General features: G+C 43.7%; 1 protein-coding gene across 2 annotated transcripts in view; it reads right to left on the reverse strand.

Annotated features, from left to right (window-relative positions):
- Window positions 1-1,808: 1,808 nt before the first annotated feature.
- Window positions 1,809-21,515, reverse strand: part of LOC124018334 (dedicator of cytokinesis protein 1-like) — a 173,744-nt gene continuing 154,037 nt past the window's right edge. For both annotated transcript variants that reach the window (XM_046333608.1, XM_046333607.1), the window contains exon 25: window positions 1,809-1,845. In XM_046333608.1, coding sequence (XP_046189564.1) covers window positions 1,821-1,845 — 25 coding nt within the window. In that variant the 3' untranslated portion in view covers window positions 1,809-1,820. The remainder of the gene's footprint in view (window positions 1,846-21,515) is intronic.

The following is a 21,515-nucleotide window of genomic DNA, read 5'->3' on the forward strand; positions in this document are numbered from 1 at the left end:
GGGCTGAAGCTCTGTGCGTGGGGCTGTTTGGAGCTCTGTGCGTGGGGCTGTTTGGCGCTCTGTGCGTGGGGCTGTTTGGAGCTCTGTGCGTGGGGCTGTTTGGAGCTCTGTGCGTGGGGCTGTTTGGAGCTCTGTGCGTGGGGCTGTTTGGCGCTCTGTGCGTGGGGCTGTTTGGAGCTCTGTGCGTGGGGCTGTTTGGAGCTCTGTGCGTGGGGCTGTTTGGCGCTCTGTGCGTGGGGCTGTTTGGAGCTCTGTGCGTGGGGCTGTTTGGCGCTCTGTGCGTGGGGCTGTTTGGAGCTCTGTGCGTGGGGCTGTTTGGAGCTCTGTGCGTGGGGCTGTTTGGCGCTCTGTGCGTGGGGCTGTTTGGAGCTCTGTGCGTGGGGCTGTTTGGAGCTCTGTGCGTGGGGCTGTTTGGCGCTCTGTGCGTGGGGCTGTTTGGCGCTCTGTGCGTGGGGCTGTTTGGCGCTCTGTGCGTGGGGCTGTTTGGCGCTCTGTGCGTGGGGCTGTTTGGCGCTCTGTGCGTGGGGCTGTTTGGCGCTCTGTGCGTGGGGCTGTTTGGAGCTCTGTGCGTGGGGCTGTTTGGCGCTCTGTGCGTGGGGCTGTTTGGCGCTCTGTGCGTGGGGCTGTTTGGCGCTCTGTGCGTGGGGCTGTTTGGAGCTCTGTGCGTGGGGCTGTTTGGAGCTCTGTGCGTGGGGCAGCTCTGTGCGTGGGGCTGTTTGGAGCTCTGTGCGTGGGGCTGTTTGGGGCGCTCTGTGCGTGGGGCTGTTTGGCGCTCTGTGCGTGGGGCTGTTTGGAGCTCTGTGCGTGGGGCTGTTTGGCTCTGTGCTCTGTGCGTGCGTGGGGCTGTTTGGAGCTCTGTGCGTGGGCTGTTTGGCGCTCTGTGCGTGGGGCTGTTTGGAGCTCTGTGCGTGGGGCTGTTTGGCGCTCTGTGCGTGGGGCTGTTTGGAGCTCTGTGCGTGGGGCTGTTTGGAGCTCTGTGCGTGGGGCTGAACAGCTTTGGAGCTCTGTGCGTGGGGCTGTTTGGAGCTCTGTGCGTGGGGCTGTTTGGAGCTCTGTGCGTGGGGCTGTTTGGAGCTCTGTGCGTGGGGCTGTTTGGAGCTCTGTGCGTGGGGCTGTTTGGAGCTCTGTGCGTGGGGCTGTTTGGAGCTCTGTGCGTGGGGCTGTTTGGAGCTCTGTGCGTGGGGCTGTTTTTGGAGCTCTGTGCGTGGGGCTGTTTGGCGCTCTGTGCGTGGGGCTGTTTGGAGCTCTGTGCGTGGGGCTGTTTGGCGCTCTGTGCGTGGGGCTGTTTGGAGCTCTGTGCGTTTGGCTCTGGCTGTTTGGAGCTCTGTGCGTGGGGCTGTTTGGAGCTCTGTGCGTGGGGCTGTTTGGAGCTCTGTGCGTGGGGCTGTTTGGAGCTCTGTGCGTGGGGCTGTTTGGCGCTCTGTGCGTGGGGCTGTTTGGAGCTCTGTGCGTGGGGCTGTTTGGAGCTCTGTGCGTGGGGCTGTTTGGAGCTCTGTGCGTGGGGCTGTTTGGCGCTCTGTGGGGCTGTTTGGAGTGGGGCTGTTTGGCGCTCTGTGCGTGGGGCTGTTTGGAGCTCTGTGCGTGGGGCTGTTTGGAGCTCTGTGCGTGGGGCTGTTTGCTCTGTGCGTGGGGCTGTTTGGAGCTCTGTGCGTGGGGCTGTTTGGAGAACGCTCTGTGCGTGGGGCTGTTTGGAGCTCTGTGCGTGGGGCTGTTTGGAGCTCTGTGTGTGTAAAGAGACTGAGTAGTGTAGTTCTTACCATGCTGTGTGAAGAATCACTGAATGAACTCTGAGGCAGTTTTCTGTAAAGACAAAGGAACCTTCAGAATGAACTCTTGAACAGTTTACTGTAAAGACAAAACAACAGAATGAACTCTGAACAGTTTACTGTAAAGACAAACAGAATGAACTCTGAACAGTTTACTGTAAAGACAAACAGAATGAACTCTGAACAGTTTACTGTAAAGACAAACAGAATGAACTCTGAACAGTTTACTGTAAAGACAAACAACAGAATGAACTCTGAACAGTTTACTGTAAAGACAAACAACAGAATGAACTCTGAACAGTTTACTGTAAAGACAAACAACAGAATGAACTCTGAACAGTTTACTGTAAAGACAAACAACAGAATGAACTCTGAACAGTTTACTGTAAAGACAAACAACAGAATGAACTCTGAACAGTTTACTGTAAAGACAAACAACAGAATGAACTCTGAACAGTTTACTGTAAAGACAAACAGAATGAACTCTGAACAGTTTACTGTAAAGACAAACAACAGAATGAACTCTGAACAGTTTACTGTAAAGACAAAACAACAGAATGAACTCTGAACAGTTTACTGTAAAGACAAACAACAGAATGAACTCTGAACAGTTTACTGTAAAGACAAAACAACAGAATGAACTCTGAACAGTTTACTGTAAAGACAAACAACAGAATGAACTCTGAACAGTTTACTGTAAAGACAAACAACAGAATGAACTCTGAACAGTTTACTGTAAAGACAAACAGAATGAACTCTGAACAGTTTACTGTAAAGACAAACAGAATGAACTCTGAACAGTTTACTGTAAAGACAAACAGAATGAACTCTGAACAGTTTACTGTAAAGACAAACAGAATGAACTCTGAACAGTTTACTGTAAAGACAAAACAACAGAATGAACTCTGAACAGTTTACTGTAAAGACAAACAGAATGAACTCTGAACAGTTTACTGTAAAGACAAAACAACAGAATGAACTCTGAACAACAGTTAAAGACAAAACAACAGAATGTACTCCTTGAACAGTTTAGTAAACAAACAGAATGAACTCTGAACAGTTTACTGTAAAAAAACAACAGAATGAACTCTGAACAGTTTACTGTAAAGACAAACAACAGAATGAACTCTGAACAGTTTACTGTAAAGACAAACAGCAGAAAGGTCCGATAGGAGCAGAGTTTTATTGGCTCAGAGGCTGTAGTCATTCATTGAATCCAGTGTCCATGTCAGATGGTGAAGTCTCCACTGAGTTGGTGTCAGCCTTAGTCCCAGGTAGTTGGTTCAGTGAGGTGGAATGTAAACTATTTAGCTGCTGTGTCATAGTGAGTGAGCAACATAGTTGTTGAACATGACAGAGACTGTTACAGGCTACCAACAGTTCCCTGTATACAGCCTTCAACCCATGTTGTATGTGTGTGACGACAGTATACTGACATGACTAACCCACGGGTATTACATAGAACACAACTACATCATGTTAACAACATGGGTATTACATAGAACTACATCATGTTAACAACATGGATATTACATAGAACTACATCATGTTAACAACATGGGTATTACATAGAACTACATCATGTTAACAACATGGGTATTACATAGAACTACATCAAGTTAACAACATGGGTATTACATAGAAATACATCAAGTTAACAACATGGGTATTACATAGAAATACATCATGTTAACAACATGGGTATTACATAGAACACAACTACATCATGTTAACAACATGGGTATTACATATAACACAACTACATCATGTTAACAACATGGGTATTACATATAACACAACTACATCATGTTAACAACATGGGTATTACATAGAACACAACTACATCATGTTAACAACATGGGTATTACATAGAACACAACTACATCATGTTAACAACATGGGTATTACATAGAACACAACTACATCATGTTAACAACATGGGTATTACATAGAACTACATCATGTTAACAACATGGGTATTACATAGAACTACATCACGTTAACAACATGGGTATTACATAGAACACAACTACATCATGTTAACAACATGGGTATTACATAGAACACAACTACATCATGTTAACAACATGGGTATTACATAGAACTACATCATGTTAACAACATGGGTATTACATAGAACTACATCATGTTAACAACATGGGTATTACATAGAACTACATCATGTTAACAACATGGGTATTACATAGAACTACATCATGTTAACAACATGGGTATTACATAGAACACAACTACATCATGTTAACAACATGGGTATTACATAGAACTACATCAAGTTAACAACATGGGTATTACATAGAACACAACTACATCATGTTAACAACATGGGTATTACATAGAACTACATCATGTTAACAACATGGGTATTACATAGAACACAACTACATCATGTTAACAACATGGGTATTACATAGAACTACATCAAGTTTACAACATGGGTATTACATAGAACACAACTACATCATGTTAACAACATGGGTATTACATAGAACTACATCATGTTAACAACATGGGTATTACATAGAACTACATCATGTTAACAACATGGGTATTACATAGAACACAACTACATCATGTTAACAACATGGGTATTACATATAACACAACTACATCATGTTAACAACATGGGTATTACATAGAACACAACTACATCATGTTAACAACATGGGTATTACATAGAACTACATCATGTTAACAACATGGGTATTACATAGAACACAACTACATCATGTTAACAACATGGGTATTACATAGAACTACATCATGTTAACAACATGGGTATTACATAGAACTACATCATGTTAACAACATGGGTATTACATATAACACAACTACATCATGTTAACAACATGGGTATTACATAGAACACAACTACATCATGTTAACAACATGGGTATTACATAGAACACAACTACATCATGTTAACAACATGGGTATTACATAGAACTACATCATGTTAACAACATGGGTATTACATAGAACACAACTACATCATGTTAACATGGACATTGAATTGACCATATTTCGTATGCAATATATCCTTTGAGGAAAATGTTCTCTGAGGAAAACACATTCATGGGATGAGGGGGTGTCTCCTTCGCTAGAGGACGGGTACTGAAGTTCTGCTTGCTGCCCCGTTGGAGACAAGTGTTTGGCAAGGGATGAAACATTCTCAGCGTGGCCTCAATTCATCCCTCTCTTCTCCTCAGCCAGGTTTGTGTTGACAACTGGAGCAACTAATCCCCTGCTCTTCTGTCGGTGCGGAAGAAAAGCAGAAAGCTTGGCCCTCCACCTTCCTTCGGCTCTGATAGAACAGCTTTGCCCTGCCGGCGCTGTCAAGTAACAGGAAACGGGAGCTGGGAGGAAAGTAGAAAGCACAGCTACACAGAAAGGCCAGCTGAACACTGTAATCTGTGATTAGAAAAGAAGCCAGGGACACAGCAGGTGGAGAAAATGACACTGTTTTAACTTTGTATTCAGGTGTTTTCTGGCTTTAACACTGGACACCGTGGGGAACAGGAGACCAGGGGAGAAGAGGATGGAGAGGAGGGAGGGAGGGAGGGAGATAGAAGAGGAGGGAGGGAGGAGATGAGAAGAGGGAGGGAGGTGTCATGACATTAGCCTCTTTGGGTATAGCAATCCCATCCCCCTCTCCCTGCCTCCTTCAACTAGGCTGCTGTGGTCAGAGGTCGTAAATTCCTGAGAAGACCTCATGGACACACAGTTATAGGGAGTCGTTTGTCATGGAGAACAAAGGAAATCCTTCCACCTCACAGAACTTGAGGTACGAACAAATATCACGTTCCGGAGAAAGTATAAAAGATGGGTGAAGAATCCAGCTACGAACTGGTCCGTTTGTTACAACATGGGGAAGCTCATGGGAGACGGTGTGGCCACATTACCATAACGCTGTTTATATAATAGCCTCAGATATGAGGTTTACATCTAATTGTTGTATAAGATGAATGAGTGAGTATGATACTGTTTGTATAAATGTGTAATATGATGTTGGACTGTTTAATGAAGAAAAACACAATTCCCCTTTGATTTGAACTAAATCGGAGGACCGCCCCTGAGCCCAGTTAGGGTCAGGCCTCCTGGACCGCCCCTGAGCCCAGTTAGGGTCAGGCCTCCTGGACCGCCCCTGAGCCCAGTTAGGGTCAGGCCTCCTGGACCGCCCCTGAGCCCAGTTAGGGTCAGGCCTCCTGGACCGCCCCTGAGCCCAGTTAGGGTCAGGCCTCCTGGACCGCCCCTGAGCCCAGTTAGGGTCAGGCCTCCTGGACCGCCCCTGAGCCCAGTTAGGGTCAGGCCTCCTGGACCGCCCCTGAGCCCAGTTAGGGTCAGGCCTCCTGGACCGCCCCTGAGCCCAGTTAGGGTCAGGCCTCCTGGACCGCCCTGAGCCCAGTTAGGGTCAGGCCTCCTGGACCGCCCCTGAGCCCAGTTAGGGTCAGGCCTCCTGGACCGCCCCTGAGCCCAGTTAGGGTCAGGCCTCCTGGACCGCCCCTGAGCCCAGTTAGGGTCAGGCCTCCTGGACCGCCCCTGAGCCCAGTTAGGGTCAGGCCTCCTGGACCGCCCCTGAGCCCAGTTAGGGTCAGGCCTCCTGGACCGCCCCTGAGCCCAGTTAGGGTCAGGCCTCCTGGACCGCCCCTGAGCCCAGTTAGGGTCAGGCCTCCTGGACGCGCCCCTGAGCCCAGTTAGGGTCAGGCCTCCTGGACCGCCCCTGAGCCCAGTTAGGGTCAGGCCTCCTGGACCGCCCCTGAGCCCAGTTAGGGTCAGGCCTCCTGGACCGCCCCTGAGCCCAGTTAGGGTCAGGCCTCCTGGACCGCCCCTGAGCCCAGTTAGGGTCAGGCCTCCTGACCGCCCCTGAGCCCAGTTAGGGTCAGGCCTCCTGGACCGCCCCTGAGCCCAGTTAGGGTCAGGCCTCCTGGACCGCCCCTGAGCCCAGTTAGGGTCAGGCCTCCTGGACCGCCCCTGAGCCCAGTTAGGGTCAGACCTCCTGGACCGCCCCTGAGCCTAGTTAGGGTCAGGCCTCCTGGACCGCCCCTGAGCCCAGTTAGGGTCAGGCCTCCTGGGACAGCCCTTTTCTGCCATTCCGAATAAAACCCAACTTTGAGAAATTATCAGCAGCCCGAGCTTACCTCAATTACGAAATGGCTAAAGGTTGCAGACCATGTTTCTCTCAATCACAGGAGTACAAAGGTTGTAGGACCATTGCTGAATATTTTAACCATACCACATAGTTAAACTTTTAGACTTTCGATACCAACAGAATGAGAACAAGTCTTTGATATTAATTACTAGTCTGCAGCTAGGAATTCGGTATCATTGAACTCGAAGAACGACAACCGCCGAAACATCCATTCTAAAACGAATGTCACTCTGAACAATCGCCTCTAACCACAACCTGACCCTAGGGACAATTCTACAAAAGAAATTAACTTTTCACCAGCGATCAAGACGAGCGTAAATATGTATATTACTTCCAGTTGTTCCCGAATGAGTGAGCGTTCATGTGCAAAGGATTAGCATTTCAATTGTTATAATTATCACTTTGTAGTGACTTCTTAGTCGACCCCCACTTCCCCTTTGGTCTAACAAGCCGCAATGCCGGTTCAACCCACTAGGGGGCACATTCTCCTATTATTACATTTACCTTGTTTGTTTGTTTATGCATTTCTGTGAATTACTTAGTTAGTAATAAATAAATGATACAAGACAATTGATGTCTGGATGACTCAGTGAAGACTGGGTTCGTGGAATGAGCCACAGTGTGGCTAAGATTAGGCATGAGGTTAGCAGTGTGGCTAAAGGTTAGGCATGAGGTTAGCAGTGTGGTTGAGGTTAGGCATGAGGTTAGCAGTGTGGTTGAGGTTAGGCATGAGGTTAGCAGTGTGGCTAAGATTAGGCATGAGGTTAGCAGTGTGGCTAAAGGTTAGGCATGAGTTTAGCAGTGTGGTTGAGGTTAGGCATGAGGTTAGCAGTGTGGTTGAGGTTAGGCATGAGGTTAGCAGTGTGGCTAAAGGTTAGGCATGAGGTTAGCAGTGTGGCTAAAGGTTAGGCATGAGTTTAGCAGTGTGGTTGAGGTTAGGCATGAGGTTAGCAGTGTGGTTGAGGTTAGGCATGAGGTTAGTAGTGTGGCTAAAGGTTAGGCATGAGGTTAGCTGTGTGGCTAAAGGTTAGGCATGAGGTTAGCAGTGTGGCTAAAGGTTAGGCATGAGGTTAGCAGTGTGGCTAAATGTTAGGCATGAGGTTAGCAGTGTGGCTAAAGGTTAGGCATGAGGTTAGCAGTGTGGCTAAAGGTTAGGCATGAGGTTAGCAGTGTGGCTAAAGGTTAGGCATGAGGTTAGCAGTGTGGCTAAAGGTTAGGCATGAGGTTAGCAGTGTGGCTAAAGGTTAGGCATGAGGTTAGCAGTGTGGTTGAGGTTAGGCATGAGATTAGCAGTGTGGTTGAGGTTAGGCATGAGATTCGCAGTGTGGTTGAGGTTAGGCATGAGATTAGCAGTGTGGTTGAGGTTAGGCATGAGATTCGCAGTGTGGTTGACGTTAGGTATGAGATTCGCAGTGTGGTTGACGTTAGGCATGAGGTTAGCAGTGTGGTTGAGGTTAGGCATGAGGTTAGCAGTGTGGTTGAGGTTAGGCATGAGGTTAGCAGTATGGTTAAGGTTAGGCATGAGGTTAGCATTATGGCTAAGGTTAGGCATGAGGTTAGCAGTGTGGTTAAGGTTAGGCATGAGGTTAGCAGTGTGGTTGAGGTTGGTTTTAAAATACAATTCTAGAATTAGGCGGGGCTTCCGACTTTGCAACTTGGTCAGATAGTGACTAGCCAGTCTGTCTGGGTAGAGAGGTGGTCAGATGGTGACTAGTCAGTCTGTCTGGGTAGAGAGGTGGTCAGATAGTGACTAGCCAGTCTGTCTGGGTAGAGAGGTGGGTCAGATAGTGACTAGCCAGTCTGTATGGGTAGAGAGGTGGTCAGATGGTGACTAGTCAGTCTGTCTGGGTAGAGAGGTGGTCAGATGGTGACTAGTCAGTCTGTCTGGGTAGAGAGGTGGTCAGATAGTGACTAGCCAGTCTGTCTGGGTAGAGAGGTGGGTCAGATAGTGACTAGCCAGTCTGTATGGGTAGAGAGGTGGTCAGATAGTGACTAGCCAGTCTGTCTGGGTAGAGAGGTGGTCAGATGGTGACTAGCCAGTCTGTCTGGGTAGAGAGGTGGTCAGATAGTGACTAGCCAGTCTGTCTGGGTAGAGAGGTGGGTCAGATAGTGACTAGCCAGTCTGTATGGGTAGAGAGGTGGTCAGATAGTGACTAGCCAGTCTGTCTGGGTAGAAAGGTGGTCAGATGATGACTAGCCAGTCTGTCTGGGTAGAGAGGTGGTCAGATAGTGATGTCTATGGAATGCTGTACATTGAGATGAGCTTTTTCAACAGCACAATAACCACTGTGATGTGTTCCTCTGAATATGCCCTTTAAAATGTAGAAACCATTTCAGAGGGACAGCATACCCTTAACCGCAAGGCATTGTGGACAAAATGTCATGTCCCAAAGTTACTTCCCTAATACAGACCAGTCTGGTCACATGACCCTTCCCTAATACAGACCAGTCTGGTCACAAGACCCTTCCCTAATACAGACCAGTCTGGTCACATGACCCTTCCCTAATACAGGCCAGTCTGGTCACATGACCCTTCCCTAATACAGACCAGTCTGGTCACATGACCCTTCCCTAATACAGACCAGTCTGGTCACATGACCCTTCCCTAATACAGACCAGTCTGGTCACATGACCCTTCCCTAATACAGACCAGTCTGGTCACATGACCCTTCACTAATACAGACCTGTCTGGTCACATGACCCCTTCCCAACGCGCACCGTATTCCCTCTGTAGTGCAGTACAGCGGGCACCGTATTCCCTCTGTAGTGCAGTACAGCGGGCACCCTATTCCCTCTGTAGTGCAGTACAGCGGGCACCCTATTCCCTCTGTAGTGCAGTACAGCAGGCACCCTATTCCCTCTGTAGTGCAGTACAGCAGGCACCCTATTCCCCTCTGTAGTGCAGTACAGCGGGCACCCTATTCCCTCTGTAGTGCAGTACAGCGGGCACCCTATTCCCTCTGTAGTGCAGTACAGCGGGCACCCTATTCCCTATATAGTGCAGTACAGCGGGCACCCTATTCCCTCTGTAGTGCAGTACAGCAGGCACCCTATTCCCTCTGTAGTGCAGTACAGCAGGCACCCTATTCCCTCTGTAGTGCAGTACAGCAGGCACCCTATTCCCTCTGTAGTGCAGTACAGCAGGCACCCTATTCCCTCTGTAGTGTAGTACAGCGGGCACCCTATTCCCTATATAGTGCAGTACAGCGGGCACCCTATTCCCTATATAGTGCAGTACAGCGGGCACCCTATTCCCTATATAGTGCAGTACAGCGGGCACCCTATTCCCTCTGTAGTGCAGTACAGCGGGCACCCTATTCCCTATGTAGTGCAGTACAGCGGGCACCCTATTCCCTATGTAGTGCAGTACAGCGGGCACCCTATTCCCTATGTAGTGCAGTACAGCGGGCACCCTATTCCCTATATAGTGCAGTACAGCGGGCACCCTATTCCCTATATAGTGCAGTACAGCGGGCACCCTATTCCCTATGTAGTGCAGTACAGCGGGCACCCTATTCCCTATGTAGTGCAGTACAGCGGGCACCCTATTCCCTATGTAGTGCAGTACAGCGGGCACCCTATTCCCCTCTGTAGTGCAGTACAGCGGGCACCCTATTCCCCTCTGTAGTGCAGTACAGCGGGCACCCTATTCCCTATATAGTGCAGTACAGCGGGCACCCTATTCCCTATATAGTGCAGTACAGCAGGCACCCTATTCCCTCTGTAGTGCAGTACAGCGGGCACCCTATTCCCCTATGTAGTGCAGTACAGCGGGCACCCTATTCCCCTCTGTAGTGCAGTACAGCGGGCACCCTATTCCCTATATAGTGCAGTACAGCGGGCACCCTATTCCCTATGTAGTGCAGTACAGCGGGCACCCTATTCCCTATGTAGTGCAGTACAGCGGGCACCCTATTCCCTATATAGTGCAGTACAGCGGGCACCCTATTCCCTCTGTAGTGCAGTACAGCGGGCACCCTATTCCCTATGTAGTGCAGTACAGCGGGCACCCTATTCCCTATGTAGTGCAGTACAGCGGGCACCCTATTCCCTATGTAGTGCAGTACAGCGGGCACCCTATTCCCTATATAGTGCAGTACAGCGGGCACCCTATTCCCTATATAGTGCAGTACAGCGGGCACCCTATTCCCTATATAGTGCAGTACAGCGGGCACCCTATTCCCTATGTAGTGCAGTACAGCGGGCACCCTATTCCCTATGTAGTGCAGTACAGCGGGCACCCTATTCCCTATGTAGTGCAGTACAGCGGGCACCCTATTCCCTATGTAGTGCAGTACAGCGGGCACCCTATTCCCTCTGTAGTGCAGTACAGCGGGCACCCTATTCCCTCTGTAGTGCAGTACAGCGGGCACCCTATTCCCTCTGTAGTGCAGTACAGCGGGCACCCTATTCCCTCTGTAGTGCAGTACAGCGGGCACCCTATTCCCTATGTAGTGCAGTACAGCGGGCACCCTATTCCCTATGTAGTGCAGTACAGCGGGCACCCTATTCCCTATGTAGTGCAGTACAGCGGGCACCCTATTCCCTATATAGTGCAGTACAGCGGGCACCCTATTCCCTATATAGTGCAGTACAGCGGGCACCCTATTCCCTATATAGTGCAGTACAGCGGGCACCCTATTCCCTATGTAGTGCAGTACAGCGGGCACCCTATTCCCTATGTAGTGCAGTACAGCGGGCACCCTATTCCCTATGTAGTGCAGTACAGCGGGCACCCTATTCCCTATGTAGTGCAGTACAGCGGGCACCCTATTCCCTATGTAGTGCAGTACAGCGGGCACCCTATTCCCCTCTGTAGTGCAGTACAGCGGGCACCCTATTCCCTATATAGTGCAGTACAGCAGGCACCCTATTCCCTATGTAGTGCAGTACAGCGGGCACCCTATTCCCTATGTAGTGCAGTACAGCGGGCACCCTATTCCCCTCTGTAGTGCAGTACAGCGGGCACCCTATTCCCTATATAGTGCAGTACAGCGGGCACCCTATTCCCTATATAGTACAGTACAGCAGGCACCCTATTCCCTATATAGTGCAGTACAGCGGGCACCCTATTCCCCTATGTAGTGCAGTACAGCGGGCACCCTATTCCCCTATGTAGTGCAGTACAGCGGGCACCCTATTCCCCTCTGTAGTGCAGTACAGCGGGCACCCTATTCCCTATATAGTGCAGTACAGCGGGCACCCTATTCCCTCTGTAGTGCAGTACAGCAGGCACCCTATTCCCTCTGTAGTGCAGTACAGCAGGCACCCTATTCCCTCTGTAGTGCAGTACAGCGGGCACCCTATTCCCTATGTAGTGCAGTACAGCGGGCACCCTATTCCCTATGTAGTGCAGTACAGCGGGCACCCTATTCCCTATATAGTGCAGTGCAGCGGGCACCCTATTCCCTATATAGTGCAGTACAGCGGGCACCCTATTCCCTATATAGTGCAGTACAGCGGGCACCCTATTCCCTATATAGTGCAGTACAGCGGGCACCCTATTCCCTATGTAGTGCAGTACAGCGGGCACCCTATTCCCTATGTAGTGCAGTACAGCGGGCACCCTATTCCCTATGTAGTGCAGTACAGCGGGCACCCTATTCCCTATGTAGTGCAGTACAGCGGGCACCCTATTCCCTATATAGTGCAGTACAGCGGGCACCCTATTCCCTCTGTAGTGCAGTACAGCGGGCACCCTATTCCCTATGTAGTGCAGTACAGCGGGCACCCTATTCCCTATGTAGTGCAGTACAGCGGGCACCCTATTCCCTATGTAGTGCAGTACAGCGGGCACCCTATTCCCTATATAGTGCAGTACAGCGGGCACCCTATTCCCTATATAGTGCAGTACAGCAGGCACCCTATTCCCTCTGTAGTGCAGTACAGCGGGCACCCTATTCCCTCTGTAGTGCAGTACAGCGGGCACCCTATTCCCTATATACTGTATGTGACATGCAGAACTGGCTGGGCCCAAAACACATAACGTCAGAACAACATATTTACCATTCAGTCAACGTAGGCGACTTTGTTCTGCGTGAGCAGTTGAACAGCTCAGCTTCATGAATGTAGAACAGGACGCTAGTGAATAAGGACGAACATCTCAGGTTGAGGCTTCAAACTAAATCCATGGATGTATAACAAAAACAGACCCTTATGTTCCAATATTACATCAGCTAGTCTGTAAAACTGGAGTGATCTAGTAATCTATTAATCTAGTGTCCTAGTAATCTATTAATCTAGTGTCCTAGTAATCTATTAATCTAGTGTCCTAGTAATCTATTAATCTAGTGTCCTAGTAATCTATTAATCTAGTGTCCTAGTGATCTATTAATCTAGTGATCTATTAATCTAGTGTCCTAGTGATCTATTAATCTAGTGTCCTAGTGATCTATTAATCTAGTGTCCTAGTGATCTATTAATCTAGTGTCCTAGTGATCTATTAATCTAGTGATCTATTAATCTAGTGTCCTAGTGATCTATTAATCTAGTGTCCTAGTGATCTATTAATCTAGTGTCCTAGTGATCTATTAATCTAGTGCTCTATTAATCTAGTGTCCTAGTGATCTATTAATCTAGTGTCCTAGTGATCTATTAATCTAGTGTCCTAGTGATCTATTAATCTAGTGATCTATTAATCTAGTGTCCTAGTGATCTATTAATCTAGTGTCCTAGTGATCTATTAATCTAGTGATCTATTAATCTAGTGTCCTAGTGATCTATTAATCTAGTGTCCTAGTGATCTATTAATCTAGTGTCCTAGTGATCTATTAATCTAGTGATCTATTAATCTAGTGTCCTAGTGATCTATTAATCTAGTGTCCTAGTGATCTATTAATCTAGTGTCCTAGTGATCTATTAATCTAGTGATCTATTAATCTAGTGTCCTAGTGATCTATTAATCTAGTGTCCTAGTGATCTATTAATCTAGTGATCTATTAATCTAGTGTCCTAGTGATCTATTAATCTAGTGTCCTAGTGATCTATTAATCTAGTGTCCTAGTGATCTATTAATCTAGTGTCCTAGTAATCTATTAATCTAGTGTCCTAGTGATCTATTAATCTAGTAATCTAGTGTCCTAGTGATCTAGTGTCCTAGTGATCTATTAATCTATTAATCTAGTGTCCTAGTGATCTAGTGTCCTAGTGATCTATTAATCTATTAATCTAGTGTCCTAGTGATCTAGTGTCCTAGTGATCTATTAATCTATTAATCTAGTGTCCTAGTGATCTAGTAATCTATTAATCTAGTGTCCTAGTGATCTATTAATCTAGTGTCCTAGTGATCTATTAATCTAGTGATCTAGTAATCTATTAATCTAGTGTCCTAGTGATCTAGTAATCTACTGATCTACATTTAACATTTACATTTAAGTCATTTAGCAGACGCTCTTATCCAGAGCGACTTACAAATTGGTGCATTCACCTTATGACATCCAGTGGAACAGTCACTTTACAATAGTGCATCTAAATCTTAAAGGGGGGGGGTGAGAGGGATTACTTATCCTATCCTAGGTATTCCTTAAAGAGGTGGGGTTTCAGGTGTCTCGGAAGGTGGTGATTGACTCCGCTGTCCTGGCGTCGTGAGGGAGTTTGTTCCACCATTGGGGGGCCAGAGCAGCGAACAGTTTTGACTGGGCTGAGCGGGAGCTGTACTTCCTCAGTGGTAGGGAGGCGAGCAGGCCAGAGGTGGATGAACGCAGTGCCCTTGTTTGGGTGTAGGGCCTGATCAGAGCCTGGAGGTACTGAGGTGCCGTTCCCCTCACAGCTCCGTAGGCAAGCACCATGGTCTTGTAGCGGATGCGAGCTTCAACTGGAAGCCAGTGGAGAGAACGGAGGAGCGGGGTGACGTGAGAGAACTTGGGAAGGTTGAACACCAGACGGGCTGCAGCGTTCTGGATGAGTTGAAGGGGTTTAATGGCACAGGCAGGGAGCCCAGCCAACAGCGAGTTGCAGATCTATTAGATCTATTCATCTAATTAATCTATTCATCTAATTCATCTAGTGATCTATTCATCTAGTGATCTATTCATCTAGTGATCGATTAATCTAGTGATCCATTAATCTAGTGATCCATTAATCTAATGATCCATTAATCTAGTGATCCATTAATCTAATGATCCATTAATCTAATGATCCATTAATCTAGTGATTCATTAATCTAATGATTCATTAATCTAATGATCCATTAATCTAATGATCCATTAATCTAGTGATCCATTAATCTAGTGATCCATTAATCTAGTGATCCATTAATCTAATGATCCATTAATCTAGTGATCTATTAATCTAGTGATATATTAATCTAGTGTTCCATTAATCTAATGATCCATTAATCTAGTGATCTATTAATCTAGTGATATATTAATCTAGTGATCCATTAATCTAATGATCCATTAATCTATTAATCTATTAATCTAGTGATATATTAATCTAGTGTTCCATTCATCTAGTGATCCATTCATCTAGAGATCCATTAATCTAGTGATCTATTAGTTTAGTGATATATTAATCTATTGTCCTAGTGATCTATTAATCTAGCGATCTATTAATCTAGTGATCCATTAATCTAGTGATCCATTAATCTAGTGATCCATTAATCTAGTGATCCATTAATCTAGTGATATATTAATCTAGTGATATATTAATCTAGTGATCCATTCATCTAGTGATCCATTCATCTAGAGATCCATTAATCTAGAGATCCATTAATCTAGTGATCCATTAATCTAGTGATCTATTCATCTAGTGATCTATTAATCTAGTGATCCATTAATCTAGTGATCCATTAATCTAATGATCCATTAATCTAGTGATCTATTAATCTAGTGATATATTCATCTAGTGATCCATTCATCTAGTGATCCATTCATCTAGAGATCCATTCATCTAGTGATCTATTAGTTTAGTGATATATTAACCTATTAATCTAGTGATCTATTAATCTAGTGATCTATTAATCTAGAGATCCATTAATCTAGTGATCTATTAGTTTAGTGATCTGTTAATCTAGTGATCTATTAATCTATTAATCTATTAATCTATTAATCTAGTGATCCATTCATCTAGTGATCCATTCATCTAGTGATCCATTCATCTAGTGATCCATTCATCTAGTGATCTATTAGTTTAGTGATCTGTTAATCTAGTGATCTATTAATCTATTAATCTATTAATCTATTAATCTAGTGATCCATTCATCTAGTGATCCATTCATCTAGTGATCCATTCATCTAGTGATCCATTCATCTAGTGATCCATTCATCTAGTGATCCATTCATCTAGTGATCCATTCATCTAGTGATCCATTCATCTAGTGATCCATTCATCTAGTGATCCATTCATCTAGTGATCCATTCATCTAGTGATCCATTCATCTAGTGATCCATTCATCTAGTGATCCATTCATCTAGTGATCCATTCATCTAGTGATCCATTCATCTAGTGATCCATTCATCTAGTGATCCATTCATCTAGTGATCCATTCATCTAGTGATCCATTCATCTAGTGATCCATTCATCTAGTGATCCATTCATCTAGTGATCCATTCATCTAGTGATCCATTCATCTAGTGATCCATTCATCTAGTGATCCATTCATCTAGTGATCCATTCATCTAGTGATCCATTCATCTAGTGATCCATTCATCTAGTGATTCATTCATCTAGTGATTCATTCATCTAGTGATTCATTCATCTAGTGATTCATTCATCTAGTGATTCATTCATCTAGTGATTCATTCATCTAGTGATTCATTCATCTAGTGATTCATTCATCTAGTGATTCATTCATCTAGTGATTCATTCATCTAGTGATTCATTCATCTAGTGATTCATTCATCTAGTGATTCATTCATCTAGTGATTCATTCATCTAGTGATTCATTCATCTAGTGATTCATTCATCTAGTGATTCATTCATCTAGTGATTCATTCATCTAGTGATTCATTCATCTAGTGATCCATTCATCTAGTGATCCATTCATCTAGTGATCTATTCATCTAGTGATCTATTCATCTAGTGATCCATTAATCTATTCATAGTAATCTAGTGATCTGGTAATCTACTGATCTATTAATCTAGTGATATATTAATCTATTAATCTAGTGATATATTAATCTAGTAATCTAGTGTCCTAGTGATCTATTAATCTAGTGTTCTAGTGATCTATTTATCGAGAGATCTATTAATCTAGTGATCTATTAATCTAGTGATATATTAATCTATTAATCTAGTGATATATTAATCTAGTGATCCATTCATCTAGTGATCCATTCATCTAGTGATCCATTCATCAAGTGATCCATTCATCTAGTGATCCATTCATCTAGTGATCCATTCATCTAGTGATATATTAATCTAGTGATCCATTCATCGAGTGATCCATTAATCTATTCATAGTAATCTAGTGATCTAGTGATCTGGTAATCTAGTGATCTGGTGATCGAGTGATCTATTAATCTAGTGATCTAATAATCTAGTGTCCTAGTAACCTATTAATCTAGTGATCTAGTGTCCTAGTAACCTATTAATCTAGTGATCTAGTGTCCTAGTAACCTATTAATCTAGTGATCTAGTGTCCTAGTAACCTATTAATCTAGTGATCTAGTGTCCTAGTAACCTATTAATCTAGTGATCTAGTGTCCTAGTAACCTATTAATCTAGTGATATATTAATCTAGTGATCTGGTGTCCTAGTAACCTATTAATCTAGTGATCTAGTGTCCTAGTAACCTATTAATCTAGTGATCTATTAATCTAGTGATCTAGTGTCCTAGTAACCTATTAATCTAGTGATCTAGTGTCCTAGTAACCTATTAATCTAGTGATCTAGTGTCCTAGTAACCTATTAATCTAGTGATCTAGTGTCCTAGTAACCTATTAATCTAGTGATCTAGTGTCCTAGTAACCTATTGATCTAGTGTCCTAGTAACCTATTAATCTAGTGATCTAGTGTCCTAGTAACCTATTAATCTAGTGATCTAGTGTCCCAGTAACCTATTAATCTAGTGATATATTAATCTAGTGATCTAGTGTCCTAGTAACCTATTAATCTAGTGATCTAGTTTCCTAGTAACCTATTAATCTAGTGATCTAGTGTCCTAGTAACCTATTAATCTAGTGATCTATTAATCTAGTGATCTAGTGTCCTAGTAACCTATTAATCTAGTGATCTAGTGTCCTAGTAACCTATTAATATAGTGATCTAGTGTCCTAGTAACCTATTAATCTAGTGATCTAGTAATCTAGTGTCCTAGTAACCTATTAATCTACTGATATATTGATCTAGTAATCTAGTGTCCTAGTGATCTATTAATCGAGTGATCTATTAATCGAGTGATCTATTAATCTAGTGATCTATTAATCGAGAGATCTATTATTCGAGTGATCTATTAATCTAGTGATCTATTAATCGAGAGATCTATTAATCTAGTGTCCTAGTGATCTATTAATCGAGTGATCTATTAATCTAGTGGCCTAGTGATCTATTATTCTAGTGTCCTATTCATCCAGTGTCCTATTCATCCAGTGTCCTATTCATCCAGTGTCCTATTCATCCAGTGTCCTATTCATCCAGTGTCCTATTCATCCAGTGTCCTATTCATCCAGTGTCCTATTCATCCAGTGTTCTATTCATCCAGTGTCCTATTCATCCAGTGTCCTATTCATCCAGTGTCCTATTCATCCAGTGTCCTATTCATCCAGTGTCCTATTCATCCAGTGTCCTATTCATCCAGTGTCCTATTCATCCACTGTCCTATTCATCCACTGTCCTATTCATCCACTGTCCTATTCATCCACTGTCCTATTCATCCACTGTCCTATTCATCCACTGTCCTATTCATCCACTGTCCTATTCATCCACTGTCCTATTCATCCACTGTCCTATTCATCCACTGTCCTATTCATCCACTGTCCTATTCATCCACTGTCCTATTCATCCACTGTCCTATTCATCCACTGTCCTATTCATCCACTGTCCTATTCATCTAGTGTCCTATTCATCTAGTGTCCTATTCATCTAGTGCCCTATTCATCTAGTGATCCAGTGAACTATTGATATAGTGTCCTAGTGATCTATTAATCTAGTGTACAGGGATATATTCATCTAGTGTCCTATTAATCTCATGTCCTATTAATCTCGTGTCCTATTAATCTCGTGTCCTATTAATCTTGTGTCCTATTAATCTAGGTTCCTATTAATCTTGTGTACAGTGATCTATTAATCTAGTGTCCTATTAATCTTGTGTCCTATTAATCTAGGTTCCTATTAATCTCGTGTACAGTGATCTATTAATCTAGTGTCCTATTAATCTAGTGTCCAGTGATCTATTAATCTAGTGATCTATTAATCTAGTGATCTATTAATCTAGTGTCCTATTAATCTAGTGATCTATTAATCTAGTGTCCTATTAATCTAGTGTCCTAATAATCTAGGGTCCTATTAATCTAGTGTCCTATTAATCTAGTGTCCTATTAATCTAGTGTCCTATTAATCTAGTGTCCTATTAATCTAGTGTACAGTGATCTATTAATCTAGTGTCCTATTAATCTAGGGTCCTATTAATCTAGGGTCCTATTAATCTAGGGTCCTATTAATCTAGTGTCCTATTAATCTAGTGTACAGTGATCTATTAATCTAGTGTCCTATTAGTCTAGTGTCCTATTAGTATAGTGTCCTATTAGTCTAGTGTCCTATTAATCTAGTGTCCTATTAATCTAGGGTCCTATTAATCTAGGGTCCTATTAATCTAGTGTCCTATTAATCTAGTGTACAGTGATATATTAATCTAGTGTCCTATTAGTCTAGTGTCCTATTAATCTAGTGTCCTATTAATCTAGTGTCCTATTAATCTAGGGTCCTATTAATCTAGTGTCCTATTAATCTAGTGTACAGTGATCTATTAATCTAGTGTCCTATTAGTCTAGGGTCCTATTAATCTAGGGTCCTATTAATCTATTAATCCAGTGATCTAGTGATACATTGATATATTGATCTAGTGATATATTGATCTAGTGATATATTGATCTAGTGATATATTGATCTAGTGATCTAGTGATATATTGATATATTGATCTAGTGATATATTGATATATTGATATATTGATATATTGATCTAGTGATATATTGATATATTGATATATTGATATATTGATCTAGTGATATATTGATCTAGTGATATATTGATCTAGTGATATATTGATCTAGTGATATATTGATCTAGTGATATATTGATCTAGTGATATATTGATATATTGCCAAAACCTTGATTTGCACCTTTATAAAAGCTTTTCTAATTAAAATGTTATTTTGTCAAATTAAATCAATACAATATGATGATATAAAATTCATGGCAGGTCAGATTAACCACTGCATTGTTGGTGAAGCAGCAGTTCCACGTTCCCACGGCAACCGGGACTATATATAACCAACCCACATGGTACAGCTAGTGAATGTTAAGTGGTGTGCGTGTGTGTGTGTGTGTGTGTGTGTGTGTGTGTGTGTGTGTGTGTGTGTGTGTGTGTGTGTGTGTGTGTGTGTGTGTGTGTGTGTGTGTGTGTGTGTGTGTGTGTGTGTGTGTGCGCGAGAAGCACAGAGCCTAAAGGTAAGTAGCTTGAGGATAACGAGGTGTGACCACTCACACTGCACAAGCCACAATATCAAATCAGTTATTTAATCCAAACCAACTGTTAAAGGTAATCACCCCCCCCACAAAAAATAAAAATAAAAATAAATAAAGAGGAGACAATCTCTAAAACACGGAATGTGATTTCAAAGAGACGATTACTGAGCAAGGCTCTTTAGTCTCTCTCTTCCATGTCAAAGCGCTTTACCTTAATCAGTCAAATCATTTACACGGGTTTTCATTTCGTAGATTGACTTTGTAACTCACAGCTTTTTCAGATTCACTCCTGCACCTCTTCCTTAGCTTCTGGCATCCTTACATGTACTGATAATGACACTACAGTACAGTCGAACAGGAGTCACAGATAATGACTACAGTATTCAGGAGTCACAGATAATGACTACAGTATTCAGGAGTCACAGATAATGACACTACAGTATTCAGGAGTCACAGATAATGACTACAGTATTCAGGAGTCACAGATAATGACACTACAGTATTCAGGAGTCACAGATAATGACTACAGTATTCAGGAGTCACAGATAATGACACTACAGTATTCAGGAGTCACAGATAATGACACTACATTATTCAGTAGTCACAGACAATGACACTACAGTATTCAGGAGTCACAGATAATGACACTACAGTATTCAGGAGTCACAGATAATGACATTACAGTATTAGGGTGTCACAGATAATGACATTACATTATTCGGGAGTCACAGATAATGACACTACAGTATTCAGGAGTCACAGATAATGACATTACAGTACTGGTCTAACAAGAGGTAAATCTCATCTCTGTTATGGCCTTGTAGAAGTGTGTTATCTACAGTGTGAAAGCATGGGCGTATAGTGTACATACCCAGATGTGTTAAAACATAGATAATGTATAGTATAGTGTATAGTGTACATAACCAGATGTGCTAAAACCTATTCAGCACGAGACAGC

Source organism: Oncorhynchus gorbuscha, unplaced genomic scaffold (genome assembly GCF_021184085.1).
Source record: "Oncorhynchus gorbuscha isolate QuinsamMale2020 ecotype Even-year unplaced genomic scaffold, OgorEven_v1.0 Un_scaffold_480, whole genome shotgun sequence".
Classification (NCBI taxonomy): Eukaryota; Metazoa; Chordata; class Actinopteri; order Salmoniformes; family Salmonidae; genus Oncorhynchus; species Oncorhynchus gorbuscha.